We start from the raw sequence: 23,176 nt of genomic DNA, 5'->3' as shown, positions 1-23,176 counted from the left end.
TTTTAGTTGAAACAATTTAATTAGTATTATTATATGCAGAACCTTTGATGTACTTAGCAAAATGCAGTAACATAGCTCACATACAAGTTACAACCCAAGCGGTATAGACAGCAGCAAATGTCTTCATGTACGTGAACTTATATACAAGTGGAATGATCTAACAGGCTTCTTCTATTCATCTGTAGGAAGAGTCACCATCCAAGGAGGAATTATGGTTTTAGGTTGAGTTGATGTTGGAGTTCCTTCATTACATCTCGCTTCTGGGGAGCCTCTACATCAAGTCTCCCAAGTCACTTAATTAGTATCATTAGTTACAAATGCAATTGAACTCATAATAAATTACAAAAATGACACACTTCTTGGAGTTCTTATCCCTAATTGCATACAACTTATTTTGAGAATGCAGTGAAAAAAATATGATAAATGATGTAAAAACATGAAATAGATTCAGAGGAAAGATACTAACCCAATATTCAGGGACTCCAATGGCTTAGTTACCATGAGAGAAGTCACATCTCCGTTATTTAGCAACCCCTCCAGTTCTTGAGGAACCACTGCCTTCTCTTTTTCTTTTATCTGTTGTGCACTCAAACCATGTATGTTTAAGATTTGAAATCCAAATTTCACAAACTAGTACACAAGCTGTCATAAACCAACAATATATATAACCTTCTTGGCGAGCAAGTTGTTACGTTCCCGAAGTGCCTTATCCTGCATGACAGAATAATACAAGTACGTATGTCACTTTAATCAAATCATGATTCATACACGGGTAACTGATCCAGAACTTTTTGTCAATGAAAACAATATTTCACTATTCTTCTGTAAAAAGAGAGAAACAAAAACTGTTCACTACGTTTCATGTTATGACAACCCGGTGGTTTACTACATTCAATATTATACACCCCAAAAAAAAACTCACCTTTTTCTGAAGCTCTGAAATAGATTCATGCATGGCTTGGTTCTGCACATTAACACACAGATAATGATACGTAGTTATGCATTTGTGGATATGTAGGTTTCATGTATATATATATATATATATATATATATATATATATATATATATATATATATATATATATATATAGATATATAGATATATATATATAGATATATATATATAGTTTTGTTTCACCTTTCGTGATCTAATGTGTTTGAGGGCGGAATCAAGTTGTTGTTCTAAACTCTGAAGTCCTCTAAGATTTATGTTATCAAGCTCTTCTCCCATGAAATTCCTGAAAGGAAGCACTAAAACTGTCACTGCATATTTTGTTACACAACAAACACATGTCTTGTTCACAAAATTTCAATACCTTTGGTGTTGCTGTAGTACCTCCACCCTAGCCTTCAACTTTTCGTGTTCTATAGCCCAGTTTTCCTAGCAATGCAAGCAGATGATTAAACCAGTATTCTAAGGCTTTTAATTTATTGTAACAGTAACAGCTAACAATTATTTATCTTAATGATTGTAAGAGAATATTTCTTGAAGATCCGTGCCATTTAGAAATATGATTAAATGTATAACATGAGTTTGGGTTCATGTATTTAAGATTATTTGTTTGGAAAGAAAGGAAGAAGATTGGGTCCATAAGGGTTGAATTACATATTCCTTCTCTAATTATAACATATTACGCTGAGTAGAATGGTGCAATATGAATAAATTGACTTTTGAAAAATGATTTTGGCATTATTTTTATGAAATAAGCCGAAGCTATTGTTAATTACATAAAATAAATTAAATTTATTACAACTCAACTGAAGCTAATTGTTTTCTTAGAATTAGATAATCATTTTTCAGAAATTGCAATTATTTGTATCACTAATTAAAAATTCATGAGGACAAAAAACTTAACTACACAATATTCTATCTTCAATTATTTAGAAAACAAGAAAAATATGGAAACATATTGCTTGAAAAAATCTATTGCAGTTGGAACTAAATTTTATCCCAATTAAAACGGTAACAAACTAATTATGACCTGCAAAATAATTTCGATACAATTTTTTATATTAGAAAAAATTTGGAAATATTTATCATTTGTATCTAAGATATAAATTGTTTATATAAGATGTTACGATACCACTTCTAACACAAATTCTTAAACCTTTAGTGTTTGTGAGTTTTTTCTTCTTCTTAACTTAACTCTACATTTCTATTTAATATGAGTTTTAAACTATTTTTTTTTTCTTTTTGCCAAATTTAAAAAGCAATTTCAATGACCTCGTGACCTAGTCCTTTTCTATCTCATCCACCTTATATACATTGTCCAAGCAACCATTGTTTTTGCATTTGGTATTTTCCTTTACTCTCCAACCAACCTACAAATTTGGTCCGCATTTAACTATGATGAAACTCGATAGATGATGCAATAGATTTATTTATTTTTTGCAGTCCAAATTCATCTCATTGCTGAAAATTTAATCATCATTCCAATATCTTTAACAATTTAGTATCAAACTATACTAAAACGATACTGATAATAATCTTTAATTAGTTGACAGCTAAAAGTTTAGACAACAATGGAAAACTATATATGAAAATAAGAGTTAAAATTTGATTAAGAGGAAATTAAAGACTTACATTTGGTGGTTGATCAGCTGCACCTTCTTGCTTCTCCGCATACGAATGCCTCTCATACCGTTCAAGAATTCTTTCCATACTGTTAACTCAGGAAATTAAAAGTTGCAGTGAGCAAAGTTTTATATGCTCATTGCATCACCTTAAAAGCCTACAAACAAACACAACAACTGCATTGGAAAGCAAATAGCTTTTAATTCATACTTCAAATATAGCAGGCTAAAGGCTTTTTTTACTATATTTTTTAATTCAATCCTTTTGTGCGTTTAAGTGGTTAACAAAAATATGAAAATTTAACAAAATTATTTCCATTATTAATTTAGTAAGAGAGAGAAGTAATATAAAAAAGAAACGTAGTACAAACTAACAATTTCAAATTTCTTTTATAATAACCATTTAAATACAATGAAACTAATGTAATAATTTGAAAAATCAATCAATTAATAATATAAGGGAAATTTATAATTATCAATTTCTACCTAGAATATTTTGTTAATACCGAATGTTTTTCCTTGAAAGATCTACTATACTCTACTGTAACTTATTGGACGTTTCCGTCCATAGCGGTCAAACATTGCTTTAAGCTTCTGTCATGATATTTCAACAATGAGATATTGTGTTCAGCTTTTCTCGAGTGGATAAGTATCAAGCTCTGGAAGATTGAGGACTGAGGAGTAAGGTTGTGCTGACAAGATTGATTTGACCAAGAGTGACCAAAAGTTACGTTGTCTTTTTTTTAAGGGATTTTGAAATAAAATTGAGTAAATTTAAAAATAAAATTTATAAATTCTTTTGAATGATTTGAGTGATCTAATAGATAAAAAAATATTTAATTAAAAAAAATAAGATTACCAAAGTAAATGTTAAAAGTAATATAAAATAACATTTAGATAAATTAGATTTATTTTATAAAAATATTTAAATAAATAAAATATTATTCAAATAAATAAATAATATAATAATATTGTGTATTATAATATATATATATATATATATATATATATATATATATATATATATATATATATATATATATATATATATATATATATATATATATATATATATATATATAAACCAAACACATACACAAATAGGTTCAATGAATAATGGAATCCAAGCACACACCCACATCATAATTGGAATCAATTCCATCTCCCGTACACACTCCATAAAACCGATTTCATCCCCTCACACACCATAGAATCGATTTCATTCCACACACCCATACCATAGAACCGATTTCATCTCATATTCACTCACATCATGAAACCGATTCCATCGGATACTCATTCACACCCCACAAGAGGATATTATGATAAAACCACCAATTTATCCCCCGCAAATCTTCTCTTTAGTGAGATGACTCCCAAAATCCAAATTTTCTATTTCTCGCAAATCCTTCAAAACGAACAAAGTAAAATCTTGCAAATCTACACAACTAAATCCATCAACTAGTAAATCTGCGCAAGAACAATTTTGTTGTCTTTATCTTTTTTGATATTAAGCCTACTTGCTTTTGTTAAATGATTAAGTCTTGGGTTGTGGTTTTCTTTTACTTGAGTTTTTAATGTTGTAATTTCAAAATATAATATATATTGATTTTACTATTTTAAAATATATTAAAAACTTCTTTAATATATCAAAATTAATATATTTTAAAAATAAGTACCGTTTCTAACTTTATGATGTGGTTAAGCTTTGGATACATCTAGTCATTGCATACTTTTTAGCCATTGTATTTCTAACATTTTCCTATTTGTAATTTACTTTGATTTGATACTTGTACTGTTTATCCCACTTAAGTGTTGTGAGCACTCTTTAACTGCTGAAGATATTAAATAAATGATTATTTAGATATGTTAAATTTAGTTCTACCAAATTAGTTTGAAATACATTAGACATATTAGCTTGTGTGGAGATATTAGCTATATTAAATTTAAACTGAAATCCCAATGTGTAAAATCACTATTTTATAGATTTAGAGATCGAAATTCAATTTTCATGCTTAAAAAAGCCATTCGACTTCAATAAGTAATCATTTTAAGGACACCCACCACAGACAGCACATACATATATTTCACTACAATATGTTTGGTTACATTCAACTTCTGTAGGGTAGATGACAAAATTATTATCTGTCTTTGATTATTTAAGTACTTTTAAATTTAAAAGTTGTTAGAGTTCAACTATTGCGAACTCAATTCTTCTTTTAAAAACATGATGAGGGACTTTACCAACAACACACACTCAAATTACCACTCTCAAAAGAAAAAAAAATATATCATGCAGGACTACACAAGGTTAAGATAACTCAAGGTTTTATTTTAGGTTTCAAGAATCAGTTGTATAAAATTAGTATGTATAACTTTTATTATTATAATCTTGTCTTTGTTTCTTTTAATAATAAACGATAATGTATTTTACATTATTATTTGCGTTTTGTAAAAAAGGGGAAGAAATTAATAATAAGCTTTAAACCTAAAATAATGTCGGGTTGAATTTCTAATTAGTTAATGGAAAATCATCACAACCAAACTAATTCTACAGTAAGTGTGATATTAAAATCAGTAGAAAATACAGACATATAATGGCGAAGCTGAACTTTCTATTTCTAACAATTTCTTTGCCCAAACACCTCGCACGCACTCGATCGAGGTGCAGAAGTTCGGTTTCTTTTGTTTTCTTTCTTACTTTCAGAAATCAAGTCTAACTGAACAAGAAATCTAACGCTAATAATCTTGAAAAAGAAAATAAGAGAACGAATCAAAGTATATATGTAGGAAGAAAGAAATTGAAAAGTACAGACAAGCAAATGCAGAAGAAAACACATAGAAACAGAGGATGAATAAGAGTGCACTGGTAGAGAAAAACTAGATATGAATTGCACAGAAATGGTAGAAGAGAGAGACACATGCATATACAGAGAAAGAGAGAGAGAGAGTACAGTAACGTACGAAGGCTGGTTCGAGTATTCCAAAAGTTTGCCTTTAGTAGAGAAGACTACGAGAGCCACATCAGCATCGCAAAGCACAGAGATCTCGCGGGCTTTCTTGATCAAACCAGACCTTCTCTTTGAGAAGGTGACTTGCCTGTTGATCTTGTTTTCGATCCTTTTCAACTCCACTCTTCCCCTTCCCATTGAGAAATTCTTGAAGCTTCTCCACGATTGCCTCACTGCTACCAATTCAATGGGAGGAGGAAGAATGTGAGAGGAAGAAACGAGACAGAGGAAGGAAAAGGTACATCTAAATAAATACCGCAACTTCTACCTTCTTTATTAGAAAACGCAAATATCTTTTAGTGGGTATTTTGTATTTACTATATTATAAATAAATTAACTATTGGGGAAACACAAGAAAGCCAAACTGCTGATCGGATCTACAACGTGGTTTTCAAAACCTGAGTGGTTTCCACAAATACGTTGTCTGCGTGCGATTGGTCAGACCCACTGTCCTGTTCCTGTAGTCTGGTCCCACCCTTTCTTCTAAGCGCTGCCACACACCTTACATATACAATCTTTCTTTTCTGTTATTATATAACAGTGCTTTCAGACTCTTCTGTTTTGTTTTGTTATGATTTTAACTAAATTATTTACTCTATTTTTTCAGTCTTTTGTTTTTAAATAATTTTCAGATTTATAGTAAAAATATTAATAAAAATATAGATGTCGGTATAATTAAAAATTCTATTATTTTGAAATTTTATAAAGGTCAGATAAAAAAAATAAATTTTTTTTTAAAAGAATGTAATATGAGAAAACCGAGAAAATAGCGAGACTGGGTAAAATTGTTTGCATAATCATTGATTTAGTTAGGTCTTGTATTTTTTTCATTAAAAAATTAATTTAATTTAATCTTAACTATTTAAATTTAATTGATCATTTTTTTCAGTTTTAAATCATTAAAATAAATTTAAATATTAAAATGATTATTTAAAAGTTACTGAAATTAAGTGTGTTTCGCCAATTGGATTCTAAATTTAAGTTAATTAAAGATAATATTATTATAATTTAATATCGCATGAGAATTTTTGTTAGTTCAGAATTTTTTTTTCGATTTTATTTTTAGAAGATGTGCTAAAGGATTTTAGGAACAAAATATATTTAAATTGTGTTTACTTTAGTGAGTCTATTTTTATGGAGTTTCAAGCTTTGAAGAGGTTGATACCTTAGAATCAGTAATCATCTTGACAATGTTATATTTATAGACTTAGAAGACAAACTATTGACATCGTTTATGGAAATAAAAATAAGGTTTAATGTCTCAATAGGTCCCTATTTTTGTTCAGAATTTAAAATAAGTCTCTTTATTTTTTGACGTCTCAATTGGGTCCTTATTTTTGTTAATTTGATGCAAATAAATTCTTTCCGTCAATTTCATCAAACGGCGTTAATGAATGTGTGACGTGGCCTGAGGACAGTATTGACACGTGTAAGGCCACGTCACACATTCATTAACGTCGTTTGATGAAATTGACGGAAAGAATTTATTTGCATTAAATTAACAAAAATAAGGACCCAATTGAGACGCGAAAAAATAAAGGGACCTATTTCAAATTCTGAACAAAAATAGGGACCTATTGAGACATTAAACCTAAAAATAAAGTTTTAAAGAGAGACCTTATTTTCTTCAAGACAATTGAAATTCATATTTTTTTTTTCTAACTCTCAACAAGGATCAATTATAACTAATGAAAAATTAGTTTCAAAGATGAACTTTCATTCCTCTTATTCTTTGACCAGGATGTTTGTTTTGGTACGTTAAATAATTTTTATGAAAAGATGATTTTAAAGATGAAGGTTCATTTTTCTTATACATCAATTAAGAGACTTTTTTTAGTATATCCAATAGTCTTAAATTGTTTGAGTTGATATTAAAGAAAATTTAAATATATTTTTCTTCAACCATTTGAAGTGTCTTTTGAGGATAAAATTGTGACATAACTTTGATATCTAAAATTGATCCAAATAGTGTTGTGTGAACAAACTTAGGATAAAATGTTCTGCATCAAATGTGAGTGAAAATGAGATTTCAAACACAAACTCTTATTTTTTTTCATCCTTAATTGGAGAATGGAAAAGTAGTTCCAAGTATGAATCTTACTTTTACTAACTTGAATATAAGAGAATTTTCTATAATCTACTAATAACTTGACTATTAATCATCGAAGGTAGAAATTTGGCTTCCTAATAAATAATACTACATTTTTCCACCTTAAGAGAACCACACTTATATGTAGGACAAGAATTATCCGATCTGATTATTACAACCACCATACATAAGTAGTGATCAAGTCAGACGAAATTAGTTAATGTCATTTCAGTCTATTTGAGGCAATAACACCTCGATCTAAAGTTACAATATAATATTTATTGCAATATCTAAATTTTCCTTAAGTATAATTACATTCTTAAAATAAAATTGACAAATTCAATCAAATAAGGATCAAACTGTAAATAATATATATCCGTAACGAATTATCAAGTAAATACATCTTGACACAAATTTAAATTATTTACTTAAAACACATCAATTAACTTGAATCTTTACAAGGATTCATCTTTGTTGCATCATTCAAAGATTAAGGAAAAATATCTTCTATCTTAGGTGAGATAACTATTTTTTTAATAAGAACAGTTTTGAAGTTTTTTTGTAATAAAAAACTTAAAAAATAATTATTGGTAATAAATTGTAAAAGTCATTTTAATAATTAAATATATTTTTGAAATATTTTATCACTTTATTTATTCATTGTAATTGAGGCCTGGTGAATACAAATAATTACGCTTAAGAGGTATCTGAAAATTCTATTCATATTTTATTGCCTATAAAATATAAACATTTACATTCATAAAAGTGTGAAAATTCTCTGCACTGTTCTGTCCTAACAATATATATTACATAATATAATGTGATGTTATGTAAAGTAACGTGATATTTAACTTTTTTTTTTTCTTTCAAGAATTTGAATTTTGATAAGTATTATTGTGTCGTATTATTGGACCTGTCTTTTTGCAATTCATTTGACTTCCACGAAAATTATTAATTTTCAATTATAAATAATTTAAATTACTCAAAAACTGCGCTTCTATTTGATATCATAAACATCATTAATACTCTTAATAATCATAAAAGCTTAACTACATAATTAGCAGTAACATTATATTTTGAGATACCACACTTAATAAAACTGTCAATTGGACGAAATATTTAAAAAGAAAAAATAAAAGTTAGAAAAATGTTCTGTTTTACTTTCTAAACCACAATTAGATACATGATAATGTTCTCATTCTAAAATTACCAAATGTAGTATAATTTATTTTCTATTTACAATCAACGACCAATTTAGTTCATAAAAAAATAATAATTTATAATATCATTAGTACCGCACCGACCCATATTTAGAATAAAGTTCTTATGCTCAATCAATCATCTAATCTACATAATATATTAATTATTCTAAAATAAAAGAAAATTTAAATATTGTTTTCTGGTCGAGACTAACACTATATAAAAAGACTATATTTATTTATTGATTCAGGTTAACAAAATTTTGAATAATAAAAATAATTAAATTTTATCAAAATAATTATAAAATTTATAATATAGTTAAATGTATGAAAATACATAAATACTTCACTCGGATAAAATTCCATGCCTCAAATTAATATAAAAACATAAACAATACATTTTTTATTTTTATTTTAACATTCACACCACTATTTAATAAGTTTTAGGATATGTTTACTTTAGAAGGATGAATTAGGTGGAAAGAGAGTGAATAGATTTGAGTGGATTTGAGAATAAGTTGATTATTATTTTTTTTTAGAGGATTTGAAGGTGAGTGAGAGTGAACTTAGAAATATTTGAAAATTAGTGTAGAATTTGAGTGATATAACAAATAAAAAACTGATTTAATTAGTAAAAATTGAAAATTACTAAAATTCTCTTAGTAGTACAAGTAATATAAAATGATAATTGCTAATAATATATAAAATTATAAAAATTATTATAAGGAGAAAAAAATATAAATTAATTTTTAAAATATAAAAAAATTGTATTTAAATAAAGTAAACTAATTATTTTACACCAGCACCGGAACCTAATACAATGTCACCTTCATTAAATTTGTTTTGTGGAGTGGAACCGAATACCTCACAACTAAGACCGAATATAAGACGTGAAGGACCGAATATATGGTCTTTTTCAACCTCCTTCAAGATTTTTTTCTTTATCTTCTTCATCTTCAATCTCTCTGCTCTTCATCTATACGGATGTAGTATTTTACAAAATGTTGAGGACAAAACTAACATTTTAAAGAAAATCACTCCAAATCCGAACAAATTCGTGAGTGATAAAAAAAATCCATATATAAATCCATCTTTAGGTACATGTTCAAATGAAAACAATTCATCTCTCAAATCCATTCTCCCTTTCTTTTTTCAAAATATAATAATATAATGGGAACATAAGAATAATAGTGAAAAAGAAATATACTAAATAGTAAAATTTAAAAAATCCAACTACTAGTATTACGAGCAATAAAAACACTTACAATTATGGTTTGATAACAAAGATGATAGAGATGAACTTTTTGAAATGAGAACATACTTAGGTTTTGGAATTTGGAGAAAAAGTAAAGCGAGTGTAAAATGTTGAATGAGAAAAATTGGGAGAATGGTGAAAAATATATTATAATTTGTGTAGGTTATAAATATTTTCAATAAAGAATTAAAATCACTAATATTATTAGCTTTTATACAACTTCCCATAATCATCTTAATAAATATTAATTTGCAGAGAGTTTTTATTTTCTCTACAAAATAATCTCTATTAAATATCATTTTTTTTTACTCAGTATGAACATGGGTAATTGATTTTTCAATTGTGTATGGAGAAGTGGATGAACATGTATATATTTTTCCTGTCCTTGTACCCGCTCTAATACTCATTCCTATCATGATTCCTATTTCCAATAAACATTTCCAATATATATATATATATATATATATATATATATATATATATATATATATATATATATATATATATATATATATATTATTCTCTTAAAATCTTTTGTTTTGTAATAATTATTTTTTTCCTTACATATTTTTTATCTCTTCTAATTATTTGGTTTGGTCATTCACGAAATCTACTTACATCTTCAAGGTAATTTTTCTCTTATCAAGTTATGTTCAAATAATGTATTATCAAATAGTTTTTATTTCTTACATTTAACTCTCAATTACAAATATTCAATAAAACATTAATTTAATAAGTAATATATAAAACATGTTATTTATTCTCTTCCATTTTTTATTTTGTTTCATTTAGAAAACTTTTGTTTTATTAAAAAAAAATCATTATCTCTCAACAATTAGTTTGATATATAAAAGGTTTTCTTATATCTCCAAGTTTTTTTTATCTTATTATATCTTTAATTATACATTTTTTTTAATTTTATTTAACGACATATCAAATTATTTATAAAATGCACATTTGATTGCTTTAACTTTTTTTAAAAATTTATTTATTATTTATTTTTATCATGTAAAATACTAATTTTTGTTTCTAATAACTTATTTTCATTTTCTAACTCTTTATATAAGTATAATTTTATCATAGCCTAAAGAGATTTTGTTTACTAACTTAATCTTATAACTTAATGTCACGGTCACGAATCTTATTTATCATCCTCCAAAATAAATTAAAGTACAATAAATGAAATATTTATATTGAATTTCAATTACTATCAGTCTAATATTTGTGTGTATGTGTTGTATTATAGTTTCAAATATTTTTGAACTAAAATATTTGTTTTTTTACAATTTTTTAAAATTACTTTTTTATTTTACTAATTTTGTTTCGTTAATGTTTGCGAAATTAATAAATATTTTGATTCTCATGAAATTGTATTGGGTACTATATATTAAAATATATATATATATATATATATATATATATATATATATATATATATTTATATTTATATTTATTTTAATGTTGTTATAAAAAGGATTCACAAAATCAACTGCTTTATTTTAATATCATAGTGGGAAAATACTGATATCCACCTGTGTTTAACCTACAAAATTACAAATTTAACCAGGATTACTAACACAAAGTTCAAAAACAGAAAATCCTATGACATAATAAAATGTAAATCCACAAAATCTGGTGCTAAACAATAAAAACAAAGCAGGTCCATTTGTAGTTTGTGCAGTATCTATGAATCAAAGCATGCGATCAGTTTTTGCAGGCAGCCCTGTGAAGAAATTCAGAGGTACTGAAGGAAGCTTGTGCTGGGACCTGGGTTGTTGTCTCAACACACCTAGGAGAGGATAGGAGAATCATAATTTTATATAAAACACCAATAAAAGAAAGCAAATTATCTAACAATGTATCCAATAGAAATTATGACAAATTCGCAGACATGTTACAGCAATATTCACCCAATGTTATATAAATTATGGGATCATTTGGGTTGGAACAAGTAGACATCTAGAACTAGAGTAATGTTAAAGGGCAAGGTCTGGTTCATCATGGATTGTTTCAAAGAGCTTCTCAAAAACAGGGCAAAACCTAGTCTAAGAGGAAAATTATATATATTCATGGCATCATCTACCTTGCCACAATAGAAAAAAGGCAAATTTTAGCAGCAAGCTTCAACCTTTTCATAACCCATTTGGTATTAGCATTATACTTTTATAGTAATCTTATATAATATACCTGAACAACAACCTCATCTTCTTTTAGATCTTCAATAAACTGGTTTGTGGTTACTGGTCAATGTGGCTGCTTGCTCCCCTGCAAACAAATAACTAGTTAGAATAGCAATATTTGATGCTACATATAAACACAATTTATTAAGGTTAGTGAAATTATGTGTAGATAATGTTTAAGACCTTCAAATTTTTATTGGGGCTAATGCTGAAAGAAAGTAAATGGAACTGAAATCAAAATTTTATGTTTACAAATACAAGTTTATTAAAAGCATCGTAATGATTTTGTACTATTACCGTTATCTTGAGAAGAGCCATTAGAGCTTTCAATAGAAGTTTTCCTTGACCAATACTGTTGGAACCTCTGTTCTGCATATTCCTTGTACTTAAAGCCAATTTTATTTACATGCACCTCCACAAGGAATTCAGAAGATAATTAAATACCATTTATACCAAAATATTTTATATTCATTTGGAAAATCTATATTATGTAGAATCATCCTTTTGGAAAATTTACAATATTTTAGACTATTTATTTCAATAACTAGACTACAATTTGGTTATTCATGAGTGCAATAATCCCCATGATGCTTTTATTAATGGAAATAGTATAGATACTAAGAAGCTTAAAAATAGAATAATCAATGCTAAAGTGAGAAAGTGACGATTACCGAAATCATTCCCCAAATGTCCCAATACAGATGTCTTGCACGAGCATACTTCTCAACTTCATCAAGCAATTGCTCGACTCAGTGGTTTAAGGGGTGAGTTGACATATATTTAACTAATATTTCTCATTATGAGAAATGATACTAACTAATAATAACTAATATTTCTCAATTCAAAAAGGTTTTCTCTAGATTAGTAATACAATTGATTATTCATATACCACGGTATTTAGTGAAGTCGAGAATATGTGGGGTATGTGTGATAATTGGCAGCCATCTCATTGAATTGGTTTGCTGTATCATATGCCACACGATTGAAACTTGCATATTCACAATCCTGTTATAAAAGTACAACATTCATTATTTGTTCGTATGCAAAAATTTACATTCTCTAACTAGTTTGAGCAATAAAAGTAAACAATTATTAGATGGTAATACTCAATACTATAAACAAGGACTCACTATAATGGTGACAACAGAAGACTCTTCATAAAGCATTATGTTACCATATTGCAAATCGTTGTGGAAAAATCCTATGCATTGCTTACTGCCTCATAAGTTATTTTCCAAAGTAGATATTCCTTGTCCAAACTGTTCAGTTTAAATGCTTCAACATCTTCAGGAGAACTCAAGCGTTTGGCTTCCTTAAGTCAATCTGTGAAACATTAAAATAAATTTATGTTTATCAAATTGAACTGATTAATTCATATGTTTATCAAATTATGCAGTAGTTATATAAGTAGTTTATATAACTACTGGCCCATGATTTGCCAAAAAGAAAATACAACTCAGAAAATAACATAGAATTGTTTATCTATATAACTACAATCCCTATCTCATGAAACTAGGAACCATGTAACAACACTGTCATTGCAAGTTTCCCTATCAAACATACTCTCCCAAAAAACAATAAAATTTTAAGAATAACAAAAGAAAAAGAACTACGAATAAAAGGGAAACCCTGCATTAACAGCTACAACCCTGCATTACAGGTTACAGGTTTGTTGTTCTAGGTTACATAAACAATGCAATCCCTTTTACCTATGCCAACTTCCAGTGCTCACCATACATGAACAAGTACAATCCTAACCCAGCAGAGATTAAGATTGTAAAATCCAAAACTGAACCAATTTACGTGTAAATAAAAGTAGAACGTTTTTGCTATAGAATAGACAGATAAATCTCACACCATAAGAATGATAAACTTGTAATATTAGAGAAATTATAGCTAATTAGATCCAAACACGAGAAAGAGAAAAAAAAAGGACCTAGCCAACTGTAGGGAGTATGCTCTTCTGAATTCGTGATCGTTCTCAACTTGTGCTTCTGCTCCTAATGAGCAAATGAAGAAAGTGAACCTATAACTAGATGAAATGAATCAAATCAGAATAAGATGCCAAATCTGAATAAAAAAATTTGCAAACTAGTTAATAAGAAATGAAACTCCTAACCACTGGTTTATAATGCAATTTTTTTTTATAATTATTCACAAATAAAATGGAATGAGCTTAAACGAATCATTAGTTTTCAAATTTGAAAAATAGATTTCTCTATATTGAATGATTACGAAAGAAAAAGCATCTAAACAATATTTGACCCTTTTCTTCAATTTTATACTCCTAAAAGTGGCATGCTTATTATTTAAAACATTTTCAAAATTGTATAATGATCACGCCTGTTGCTTACATTTAACAAAGTATGGTCAATGGTACCACAATTAACTTGTTGCTAAGATGGGTTTGCCTCTGATAACATATTTAAGATTCAGCCATGGCTTATTAATTTAGACTCTTAAATAAACCATGGACTCTGATATCAGAAGTTGTGTAGGTTCAGTATATACACGTATCCATAGATCTCCATACTAGTAAGATATTGTTCACTTTGAACTAAGTCCTCACGGATTTGCTTTTGGTACCACTCCAAAAGGCCTCTTAATAAGGAAAATATCTTATGTGTATATAAACTCATGTTATTTCATATTTTATCCGTGGGATGTTATGTGTATATAAACTCATGTTATTTCATATTTTATCCGTGGGAGTGTGTTTGTACTCAACGCTTCTATACATCTTTCTTCTCATAAGAATGGAAGTCCTTCGTAGGATAAGCAGATATCAGCATATTCATTATCAACATATGTGCTCTACTAGGGTGGGAATGCTGGGGCTGATTAGGCAGAGAAACCATGAGGATCAGGTTCACCTTATCTCGTACTGTTTAACATATTAGTTTTGAATACAAATTCTTGCTTAACATATTAGTTTCACTTTCTATGTGTCGTGTTTGTGTCAAGATCACGAGCCTCTGCACTGCCTATGAGATCTTTCTTTACTATTAACAAGACTGCAAGTCTCCAGCTTTTCCTTCGGCTCTAAGCTTTTGGAGCATTAAAATGAACCGTTGTCAAGGCAGCTTGAGCTTATAATTTGCAACCAAAGCACTTTTAAAATTAAGCCACACCGAAATACGAATTCTATGAATTTCATAACTAATAGTAAGAAAAGAACAAATCCACAAATCACATTTTTGATTCCAAGGTGAAAGGCTGTGTAAATGGGACCCTAACCTGTTGGAGAAGACCATGCGATGTGAAGAACACTGCGTTTCTGAACGTCGAAGCAGAATCCGATGCTAATCTTCTTAAGAAAGATGCGGTGAAATTTTCCATTAACAATTAATTATATATTACTGGCATTTCAGTTTTAAAATGTACTGTTTGTTTTGGGTTCAGAACTCTATAACAAAGGTCAGCCCAAATACAAAGATGGGGACTATTTTCATTGTCCATTGTCCATAATTTATTGGACCATTATGCATCTAGTTATATTGTTACTTTTTATCACTGGCTTTCTGCTATTCCGGATTATTAGTGAGTGTTAAACATAATTTTTTTAATCACATTAAGTGTCAAACTTAATAGTAAAACGACTCTCCTAACAATTTTCATTAGAAGAGAATTTCATCAATCCATATATATAAGCAGGCTTAAAATAAATTTTATTGACACTTCTTAAGCTTAAAATTTAATCTATCTTAAATAATATGAAAAACCAATCATAGATCTGAAGCTAATTATAATAAAAGCTTAAAGTCTAAACTTTAGTGCAAATATACAGCGTTTTAGGTTCATAAAATGTTTATGACAATACTACTGGCAACCTTTTTTATTCATTTAAACATTGACAAACAATGCATAAAAAAAACGATATGAGAACATATATATAACTATGGGTGTTCTACACATCCATGACGCGCTTCCTTGTTATATGTAAAATCAATGTCATCAAAGCATCCACCCAGAGGCGAATCCATGCATACTCAAGGATGAAGCTCCAACGTTTGCATCATCACCACCAATCTGGTTGAATCTGTTATCAACAAACACACTTTGAAGTAAATATATGCATATCTATATGTATAAACCAAAATGTGTTTGAGAATTTTTTTCTGGGAATGACTTTACCCGATTTGCAAGTTGGAATTCACTCCTGCTGGTTGGAAGAATCCCTCTGTTTGAGGAGGAAAGTTTGTGTAATGGATGTTAGGTCCTCCAGCTTCCAAAGCCAGACTCACTTGTGAGTTATTACTTTCTTCCAACTGTTTCAATTTCAACACAAATCATTTTAAACCAAAACCTAAGTTAAGTTGAACCTTTAGGTGCACTATCAGTATATGGATAAAAATCTGTCCATTTCCTCATGTTTACTACCCAATGGAACATTGACAATGCTTCATCAAATAATTGGAGTTTCATCAGATCACCTATATATAACTTCAGAACTTCAAATAAATAAAAAATAGCATTTGAATTGGAAATAGTTGTTACCTTACTCCTTAACACATTGTTAGTTTCAACTAGCAATGTTTCCTGCATTCAGTTTGTGAAAGCCAAGGTTACACCAAAGAATAAGACAGTGTCAGAAACTAAGGATGAAAAAACGCAAGCATACCCGGTGGTGAAGATCAGCAAGCTGGTCAAGCATGAATTGAGTCTGAAAAAATTGTAAAATATTTGTTACAATATCCAAGAAATCTTAAGGTAAAACACAAAAGAAGTGAAAGCATTTGCGAAGAGCTAAGAAGTAGAAATAAGTTGATAATACTTATAAGTGAAATTGAAGTTGTCCAATAAGTTATTACCTTTGTTGACCTAATATTCTTCAGTGCTACCTCTAGTTGATTCTCTAGCTGCTCAAGATCAGTTGTATTCATTTGGGCAAGATCTTCCCCAAGTAGGTTCCTGCATCATTTATAATCAATGACAGCAAAATATTCATATAAAATACAAAAGAGCTTAAACAAAAAAAAAAAAAAAAAGATACAATATCAGATTTAAGACCAAAACCACAGGTACCAACAAGGTGCATTAATTTCATGGAATCTCTTCTCATGTTAATTACCTTTGTGATCGTTGCAAGACTTCTACCCTTGCTTTTAATCTCAAATATTCCTGGTAGTTCTGTCAAATGACATATTTCTTGTTAGATACTTAATATATCTATCACAAAGTAGATATTTTCTTTTTTGTTAACAAAATTAGTAAGAAGGAATCACCTAAAGGTTAAACAAGTTAACAGCAAGCAATGGTTACTAGACAAACTCGAATCACTAGGGCTCAAACTGAGTTGTCTTTTTCAGCAAAAGATTATTTCATATATCACAAATAGAATGCATGACAAAAAGCTAGGTCATTGGAGAGGTGATACAGTAAGGAAAAAAAACAGATATATTTATATGGAGAGAATTCATAAAGTCCACGGAACCTTTCTTTAAACCAAGAAAATGATTTCTTTTAATACAAGAAGATTTACCTGAATGTCGTTAATTGGTCGGGTGGTCTCCAGTGCACTGTAACTGTACTTCTGGTACTTCTCCAGTGTTTTCATCATACTGTGTTACAAAAAAATCACTCAATAAAAACTATGGGATCATTGATCTGTAAACGAGGAAAACTTTTGAACAAAAAAATGAAAAATGATAAGGTTTAAAACTGCAATTTTTAGTGAGAAAAGCGTACACCCCAAACCCTAGAAAAAGAAAAGTGCATGCTTTTATATATATACATATACATATATATATATATATATATATATATATATATATATGTGTGTGTGTGTGTGTGTGTGGTGTGTGTGTTAGAAAATCAACAGGTTTTGCTCTGTTAAGTTCCCTAAAATTGCACCATTTAAATGTTTACGGCTGTGACTTTAGTAACCAGTGTTAAAATATCTTAAAGTTTGAACTTTGGTGTTCCCTTTGCTTAGATTTATATGGAAGATGATTATTTGAAAAGATAAGTATTGTATTGTGTCACTTTTAGGAGTTAAAACATCACTTTTGATGCATTTCCTATTCTTTATATATTTTGAGTCTGTTATAGGATTTTTCAAACATTGTTAATGGCATGTTGACAGGGAGAGAGGAATCATCTTAGCCGACATTTTTGTATTATTTATCTTGATTTGTGTCCAGACATTGAGTTAAGCTGAATTATTGATCACATTACAAACTTCTATGCTTCAGGTATTTTCATTTTTTTTCCACCTTGAACATCTAAAATGCATAAAATTTTAACATCCAACTCATTCAGCCTGTGGGTATATTATAAAATGTGTTTTGTTTTATCTTTATTAAGAACACTTTCACCCAATCCTAAGCTATTAATTACATCATTAAGTTTGATATCAAACACTTAGTTTTATAAATATATTAATCTGACGTTGTGGCAATTTGATGATAATATAAAACACTATCAAAACAGTGAAAAATTAAATTAACCAAAACAAAAGTAATAACTAAGTAAATGAACTTAAGGTCAAACAAATAAAACAAAAAAAGAAAAGAAAAAGCAAAACCTTTTACAAAGTAGATTTAAAGCAAAAATATTTTTAACTGGGGATTGTGACCACAAATGCAGAAGAGTTCATAAATGGAACCATTTTTTAATTATAACCAGCAGGTAACCCGTCAAAGATTACGTTTTTGAGTGACATACAATGATCCAATGGTTATACAGCAATGACAATAACCATAATACACTAACGTTTGGAGGCGTTATATTAATATCATTATGAAAAAAGCCGAAAACAATGACGCTTCTTGATAGAACACGGACACCAGCATTCGTATATATTCAAAGTCCTGAAGCCTAAGACAGTTTTTCAACAATCAAGCAAAACTTACTACAATAACAGCCCCAAACACATTCCAGTGCACAAGAGAGACTTCTATTGGAAGAAAATAAGAAGAAAGTTTGATGTAAAATGTCACTGAATGAAGAGAAGAGAAAGTGAAAGGAAGAAGATATAGATTAACGGAGAACTGGAAGGGATCAAGACAGATAAAAGAGTTTTTGTTAGATTACTGCTCACTTGCTCAAATTCTGACCTTCCATTCTTTCATTTCAATATGTGAAAAAGGAAAATAATTGCTCTCTATAATTGTTTCAGCAAGTATAGTGAGAAAAGTGTTTTTGTCTTTTAGTTTTTGTAGATCAAACAAGCTATTCCACAACGGTTTTGAGGATAGACGTAGATTCACAGCCTTAGAAGCTAAAGGACACCCTTTTTCTGTCTCTCTCCCTCTCTGAGTCTGCGTAATCCTTAAATTGTAATGCAAAGTAAAACAGGTTTTCGCATCAAACATCCCATCTCTGACACCAAATCATAACAGTAAACCCTGGCTTGAACTGTTAAGGCTCCATCTCTAATCAGAAATATTAAAAAAATTCAAGTGTTTAGTATCAGGGCCAGTTCATGGTTTATATTCATGATCACCCAAGTTAAAAAAAAAAAGTAACAAATTTCGCCAAAAAGACTAAGAAGACTGTTAGAAGACAAAGTCACACTATTTTGTAAGTTCTTTTACCAAAATAAAACAAAATATTAACGACTTCTACACTCGTCTGTTCCAGAAATGAGCTTGCCCTAGTTCAAGAGGGTATGTGTATCCCAGATGAAATAGAAGCAGCAAAGTTTTCCAGAAGATCATCTGAAAAAGACCAAAACGAAAATTTTCCCACCTTTGACACTCCTTCGTTCCTCATATTGAGGAGGTTAAAAGATAGAATTTCAGATCTTCACACTTAAAAGTATAGGAATTTAATAAAACAACTTGGTTTGTTTCATATAAAATTATGGAAAGCGAACAGAGAAGAAAGATCGGAACTTTACACTTCCCACAAGTAAGGAAAAAGAAACAAAAAAAAAGGAAAGAAGAAAGACGTGAGGTAAAAAGGGCCTTTGATTTTGGGTGTGAGCTGCTGAAAACTTAATCATAAGTTGTTTGAATCAATCAGGAAGTAGCTAGGCTTAGGAGAAGCAGCACTGAAGCACAGATCTTGCACAAAAAGTGCTCCAAATTAACAGGAACATTATTAGTGCACAAAAAGGGAAGTAATTGCTGACATGTTTGCACTTGTGTTCTCATTCAAACAATCAAACATGAGACAGACATAAGCATAAAAAGTTTATTTATGTATGTACATATACCTGGAGGTGCTGCTGAACTCATAGAGCTTGCCACGGTTGGAAAAGATGATGAGGGCAACCTCAGCATCACAAAGGACTGAGAGCTCATAGGCCTTCTTGAGCAAGCCATTTCTTCTCTTGGCAAATGTGACTTGCCTGTTGATTTTGTTCTCTATCCTCTTCAGTTCAACCCTCCCTCTTCCCATCTCTCTTTTCTCTCTCTACCTCTCTTAAAAACACACTCTTTCTCGCTCTGGAAACTCCCTTTCCTGTATTGGTTAACAGATGAGTGTGCTTTCTTAAATCGACTCTTTGCTTAGGGTACCAAAAGGGATAAAACAATAGTGCAAGAGAGGAAATAAAAGAGGAAACCTGAAAAAGGTTCCCTTATGTTTGTTTTTCATCTCCCTGCCGTATACCCTCCATAATATGTTTAATCAGCTAAACAATAGAATGACAACCTTTTATGCTTGCATACTAATTCGACATACTTTCTGATATATCTCGTTTGTACCTTATCTTAGTACCCAAAAAGTTGAACTTAATCCTTGTTTGTCCATTGTTAGGCCACTAACTATATAGTGTCGCCTAGGTAGCCACAAAAAATCTCTAGCTCACTAACTTACCACAATTCCACACCCCAAAATTTTGTCTAAATTCTAGACACATTTACTACTTCATTCAACTTTGGTTATGCTTGAATAGGAAATGTATATTGAGTTACTAGGTTATCTTCACTTTCATTACCAACCAGTTTTAATGTTGGCACATATGCGATAAAGCTGGCAGGTTAAGAACATCATTCTTCTTTTTTATTACCAAAAGAATCATTCTTCTTTTTTATTATCAAAAGGAACATTCTTCTTTATTAGGCACAGAACAGAAACAAGTTTTAGGGTTTGAGTTGATTCGTTATTTTATATATATATATATATATATAGCAATTAGAGGCAGCCAAACATATCAGCATTTTACAAACAAAAATTATGTTTGGTTGATTCAAAACACTGCCAAAATCTATTCAGACTTCCAAAATCACATTTTAACAAAGACAAAAAGAGAGTGAAAACAGGTATTTATTATTTAAACTTTTTAGCATGGAATTAAAATGAGGAAGAAATAAATCTATTATTTCAAACATGCAATTAAGTATATATAGTTAGATTAACATGAGATTATTCAAAATTACGTTGAAAGTTTAACTATTACGGTCTTATCTTATAAGTAAGAATACAATTTAGGGGTTCACAAATTTGACCTTGCACTGAGGTATGAGTACGTGTACGGGTTCAAAATCCTTTGAGGTGAAACAAACTACAGTCAGAATTTTATACAAAAAGTGAGAGGGCTGGAACAAAATGTAAACTGTTTTTGAAAGTGAACCTTTTTCCCAAAATTACTTTTAATTAAGATATTATTTTGTAAAATCCATTTTTCAACCACTCGTCTAAACACGGATGAAGTCATTTTCAATTAGTTGTTAAAGGAGTTGAGTTCACATAAAATAGCAGGTTTAATTTAATTAAGAATTCTTTTTTTGAAATCTTTTTACTACTAAACATATTTTCTTAATTATTTTTCATGTTTAATTTAACCTTACATAATGTAATTATAAGATAATATTTATATTCATCTAAATAATATAATTTGACTTATCTCTATATAGATAGTGTAAAATCTCTAACACACTCTCTCGTATAAAGATTAAATGTGAATGTTCATAAATAGTTCAATACATAATACCCAGTCAATTTTATTATAATAAACTTTACCTAAATGTTTAAGTTAATATTACTTTACAAAACATGAAATCTGTAATAAAACGTAGTCTTATTTATAAATAAAGATAAGATCTCCAACGTGTGTGTGTGTATATATAATAACCTAACTATTCATGACATCCATGTAAAAAAATAATGTGATAATTATCTAATATTTCTACCCAAATATGACCTGCTACCGAAGAAAACTTCAAATAAAGAAGATTATAAAATCACTGCAAACATTTATTTAGCTGGTCTTAATCAATATGCAAATTATACAAAAGCCAAATTCAGCGATTTTTTCTATTAAGTTTAATGATAATCTGACTTTAGTGAAAAATCGTTGAAGTTGATACAATTGAATTTATCTATTTTGCACACCATATAATATTATTTTAATTAAGTTGAAAATAAAAATCTAAAAAGATAGGATTGAATTTGCTATGAGGTCGGTGACCAAACAGAAGGTTTTTATTTTGACAGCATTCATTTGATATTTATAGAGCCGTTTAGGCCTTTCAGAATTTAGGTTTTGTTAGTTTTTTGAGATTATTTTTTTCTTTAGGTAAATTTCGATTTGATTTCTTATATTGTTTGTTTACTTTTCCCCGTTTTTATAGAATTTTCATGTAGTTTGTGTTTGATGAAAATTTAATATCAATTCAATTGAAATGTTAAATTTTAATAACTATGTCTAACATGATTTTATATATATAAAAAAAAAGTACATTTAAAGCAAAATTTGAGAAATTTTTTAATTTAAAAGATAAATTTATATGTTGAAATTTTTTGTTAACATATTTAGTGTATTTGCTTTTAAAACTAAAGAAATTGAGACATTTGAGAACCCAATTTTCTTTTATGCCTACTTATTAACTCTCAGTACTATTATATAATAGTTTTTGTTTTCTTTACATCATTTAGTTACAAGTTTATCTTTTATTATATGCTTTTTAAAAACAATC

At 29.0% G+C, this 23,176-nt stretch overlaps 3 protein-coding genes across 3 annotated transcripts; all 3 read right to left on the bottom strand.

Moving 5' to 3' along the window:
* LOC124835263 (agamous-like MADS-box protein FUL-L) lies at nucleotides 1-5,842 on the bottom strand. Its single transcript, XM_047310159.2, has 8 exons — nucleotides 5,539-5,842; nucleotides 2,585-2,663; nucleotides 1,317-1,381; nucleotides 1,139-1,238; nucleotides 923-964; nucleotides 670-711; nucleotides 467-576; nucleotides 1-271 (listed from the first exon to the last, which is right to left on the bottom strand). The coding sequence occupies exons 1-8, from the start codon at nucleotides 5,721-5,723 to the stop codon at nucleotides 172-174; spliced, it is 723 nt and encodes a 240-aa protein (XP_047166115.1). The 5' UTR covers nucleotides 5,724-5,842; the 3' UTR covers nucleotides 1-171.
* A 5,768-nt stretch (nucleotides 5,843-11,610) lies between these two features.
* LOC124835264 (uncharacterized) lies at nucleotides 11,611-15,627 on the bottom strand. The gene is made up of 7 exons (XM_088105070.1): nucleotides 15,546-15,627; nucleotides 13,483-13,631; nucleotides 13,198-13,313; nucleotides 12,980-13,035; nucleotides 12,606-12,720; nucleotides 12,316-12,393; nucleotides 11,611-11,917 (listed from the first exon to the last, which is right to left on the bottom strand). Exons 2-6 carry the CDS (start codon nucleotides 13,515-13,517, stop codon nucleotides 12,347-12,349), a joined length of 369 nt encoding a protein of 122 aa, XP_087961196.1. The 5' UTR covers nucleotides 13,518-13,631; nucleotides 15,546-15,627; the 3' UTR covers nucleotides 11,611-11,917; nucleotides 12,316-12,346.
* Nucleotides 15,628-16,036: 409 nt separating this feature from the next.
* LOC124835262 (MADS-box protein EJ2-like) lies at nucleotides 16,037-20,896 on the bottom strand. Its single transcript, XM_047310157.2, has 8 exons — nucleotides 20,470-20,896; nucleotides 17,791-17,869; nucleotides 17,380-17,438; nucleotides 17,120-17,219; nucleotides 16,930-16,971; nucleotides 16,806-16,847; nucleotides 16,443-16,576; nucleotides 16,037-16,347 (listed from the first exon to the last, which is right to left on the bottom strand). The coding sequence occupies exons 1-8, from the start codon at nucleotides 20,652-20,654 to the stop codon at nucleotides 16,263-16,265; spliced, it is 726 nt and encodes a 241-aa protein (XP_047166113.1). The 5' UTR covers nucleotides 20,655-20,896; the 3' UTR covers nucleotides 16,037-16,262.
* Between the last annotated feature and the right edge of the window lie 2,280 nt (nucleotides 20,897-23,176).

Source organism: Vigna umbellata, chromosome 1, assembly GCF_029865625.1.
Source record: "Vigna umbellata cultivar VRB3 chromosome 1, Vumbellata_1.0, whole genome shotgun sequence".
NCBI lineage: Eukaryota > Viridiplantae > Streptophyta > Magnoliopsida > Fabales > Fabaceae > Vigna > Vigna umbellata.
Note: the sequence above shows the minus strand (reverse complement) of the source record. Positions and strands in the feature narration are given on the sequence as shown.

Excerpts from the sequence above, each read along its gene's own strand:
- LOC124835263 (XM_047310159.2), bottom strand. The coding sequence starts at position 5,723 with ATGGGAAGGGGAAGAGTGGAGTTGAAAAGGATCGAAAACAAGATCAAC. Across the intron at positions 2,664-5,538 it reads GAATACTCGAACCAGCCTTC|TATGGAAAGAATTCTTGAAC; the intron begins GTACGTTACTGT and ends CTGAGTTAACAG. Across the intron at positions 1,382-2,584 it reads CAGCTGATCAACCACCAAAT|GAAAACTGGGCTATAGAACA; the intron begins GTAAGTCTTTAA and ends TTGCATTGCTAG.
- LOC124835262 (XM_047310157.2), bottom strand. The coding sequence starts at position 20,654 with ATGGGAAGAGGGAGGGTTGAACTGAAGAGGATAGAGAACAAAATCAAC. Across the intron at positions 17,220-17,379 it reads GTCTTGCAACGATCACAAAG|GAACCTACTTGGGGAAGATC; the intron begins GTAATTAACATG and ends TAAATGATGCAG. Across the intron at positions 16,577-16,805 it reads ACAATGTGTTAAGGAGTAAG|TTGGAAGAAAGTAATAACTC; the intron begins GTAACAACTATT and ends AAATTGAAACAG.
- LOC124835264 (XM_088105070.1), bottom strand. The coding sequence starts at position 13,517 with ATGCATAGGATTTTTCCACAACGATTTGCAATATG. Across the intron at positions 13,314-13,482 it reads CCACAACGATTTGCAATATG|GATTGTGAATATGCAAGTTT; the intron begins GTAACATAATGC and ends CTTTTATAACAG. Across the intron at positions 12,394-12,605 it reads TGGCTCTTCTCAAGATAACG|GGGAGCAAGCAGCCACATTG; the intron begins GTAATAGTACAA and ends ATTTGTTTGCAG.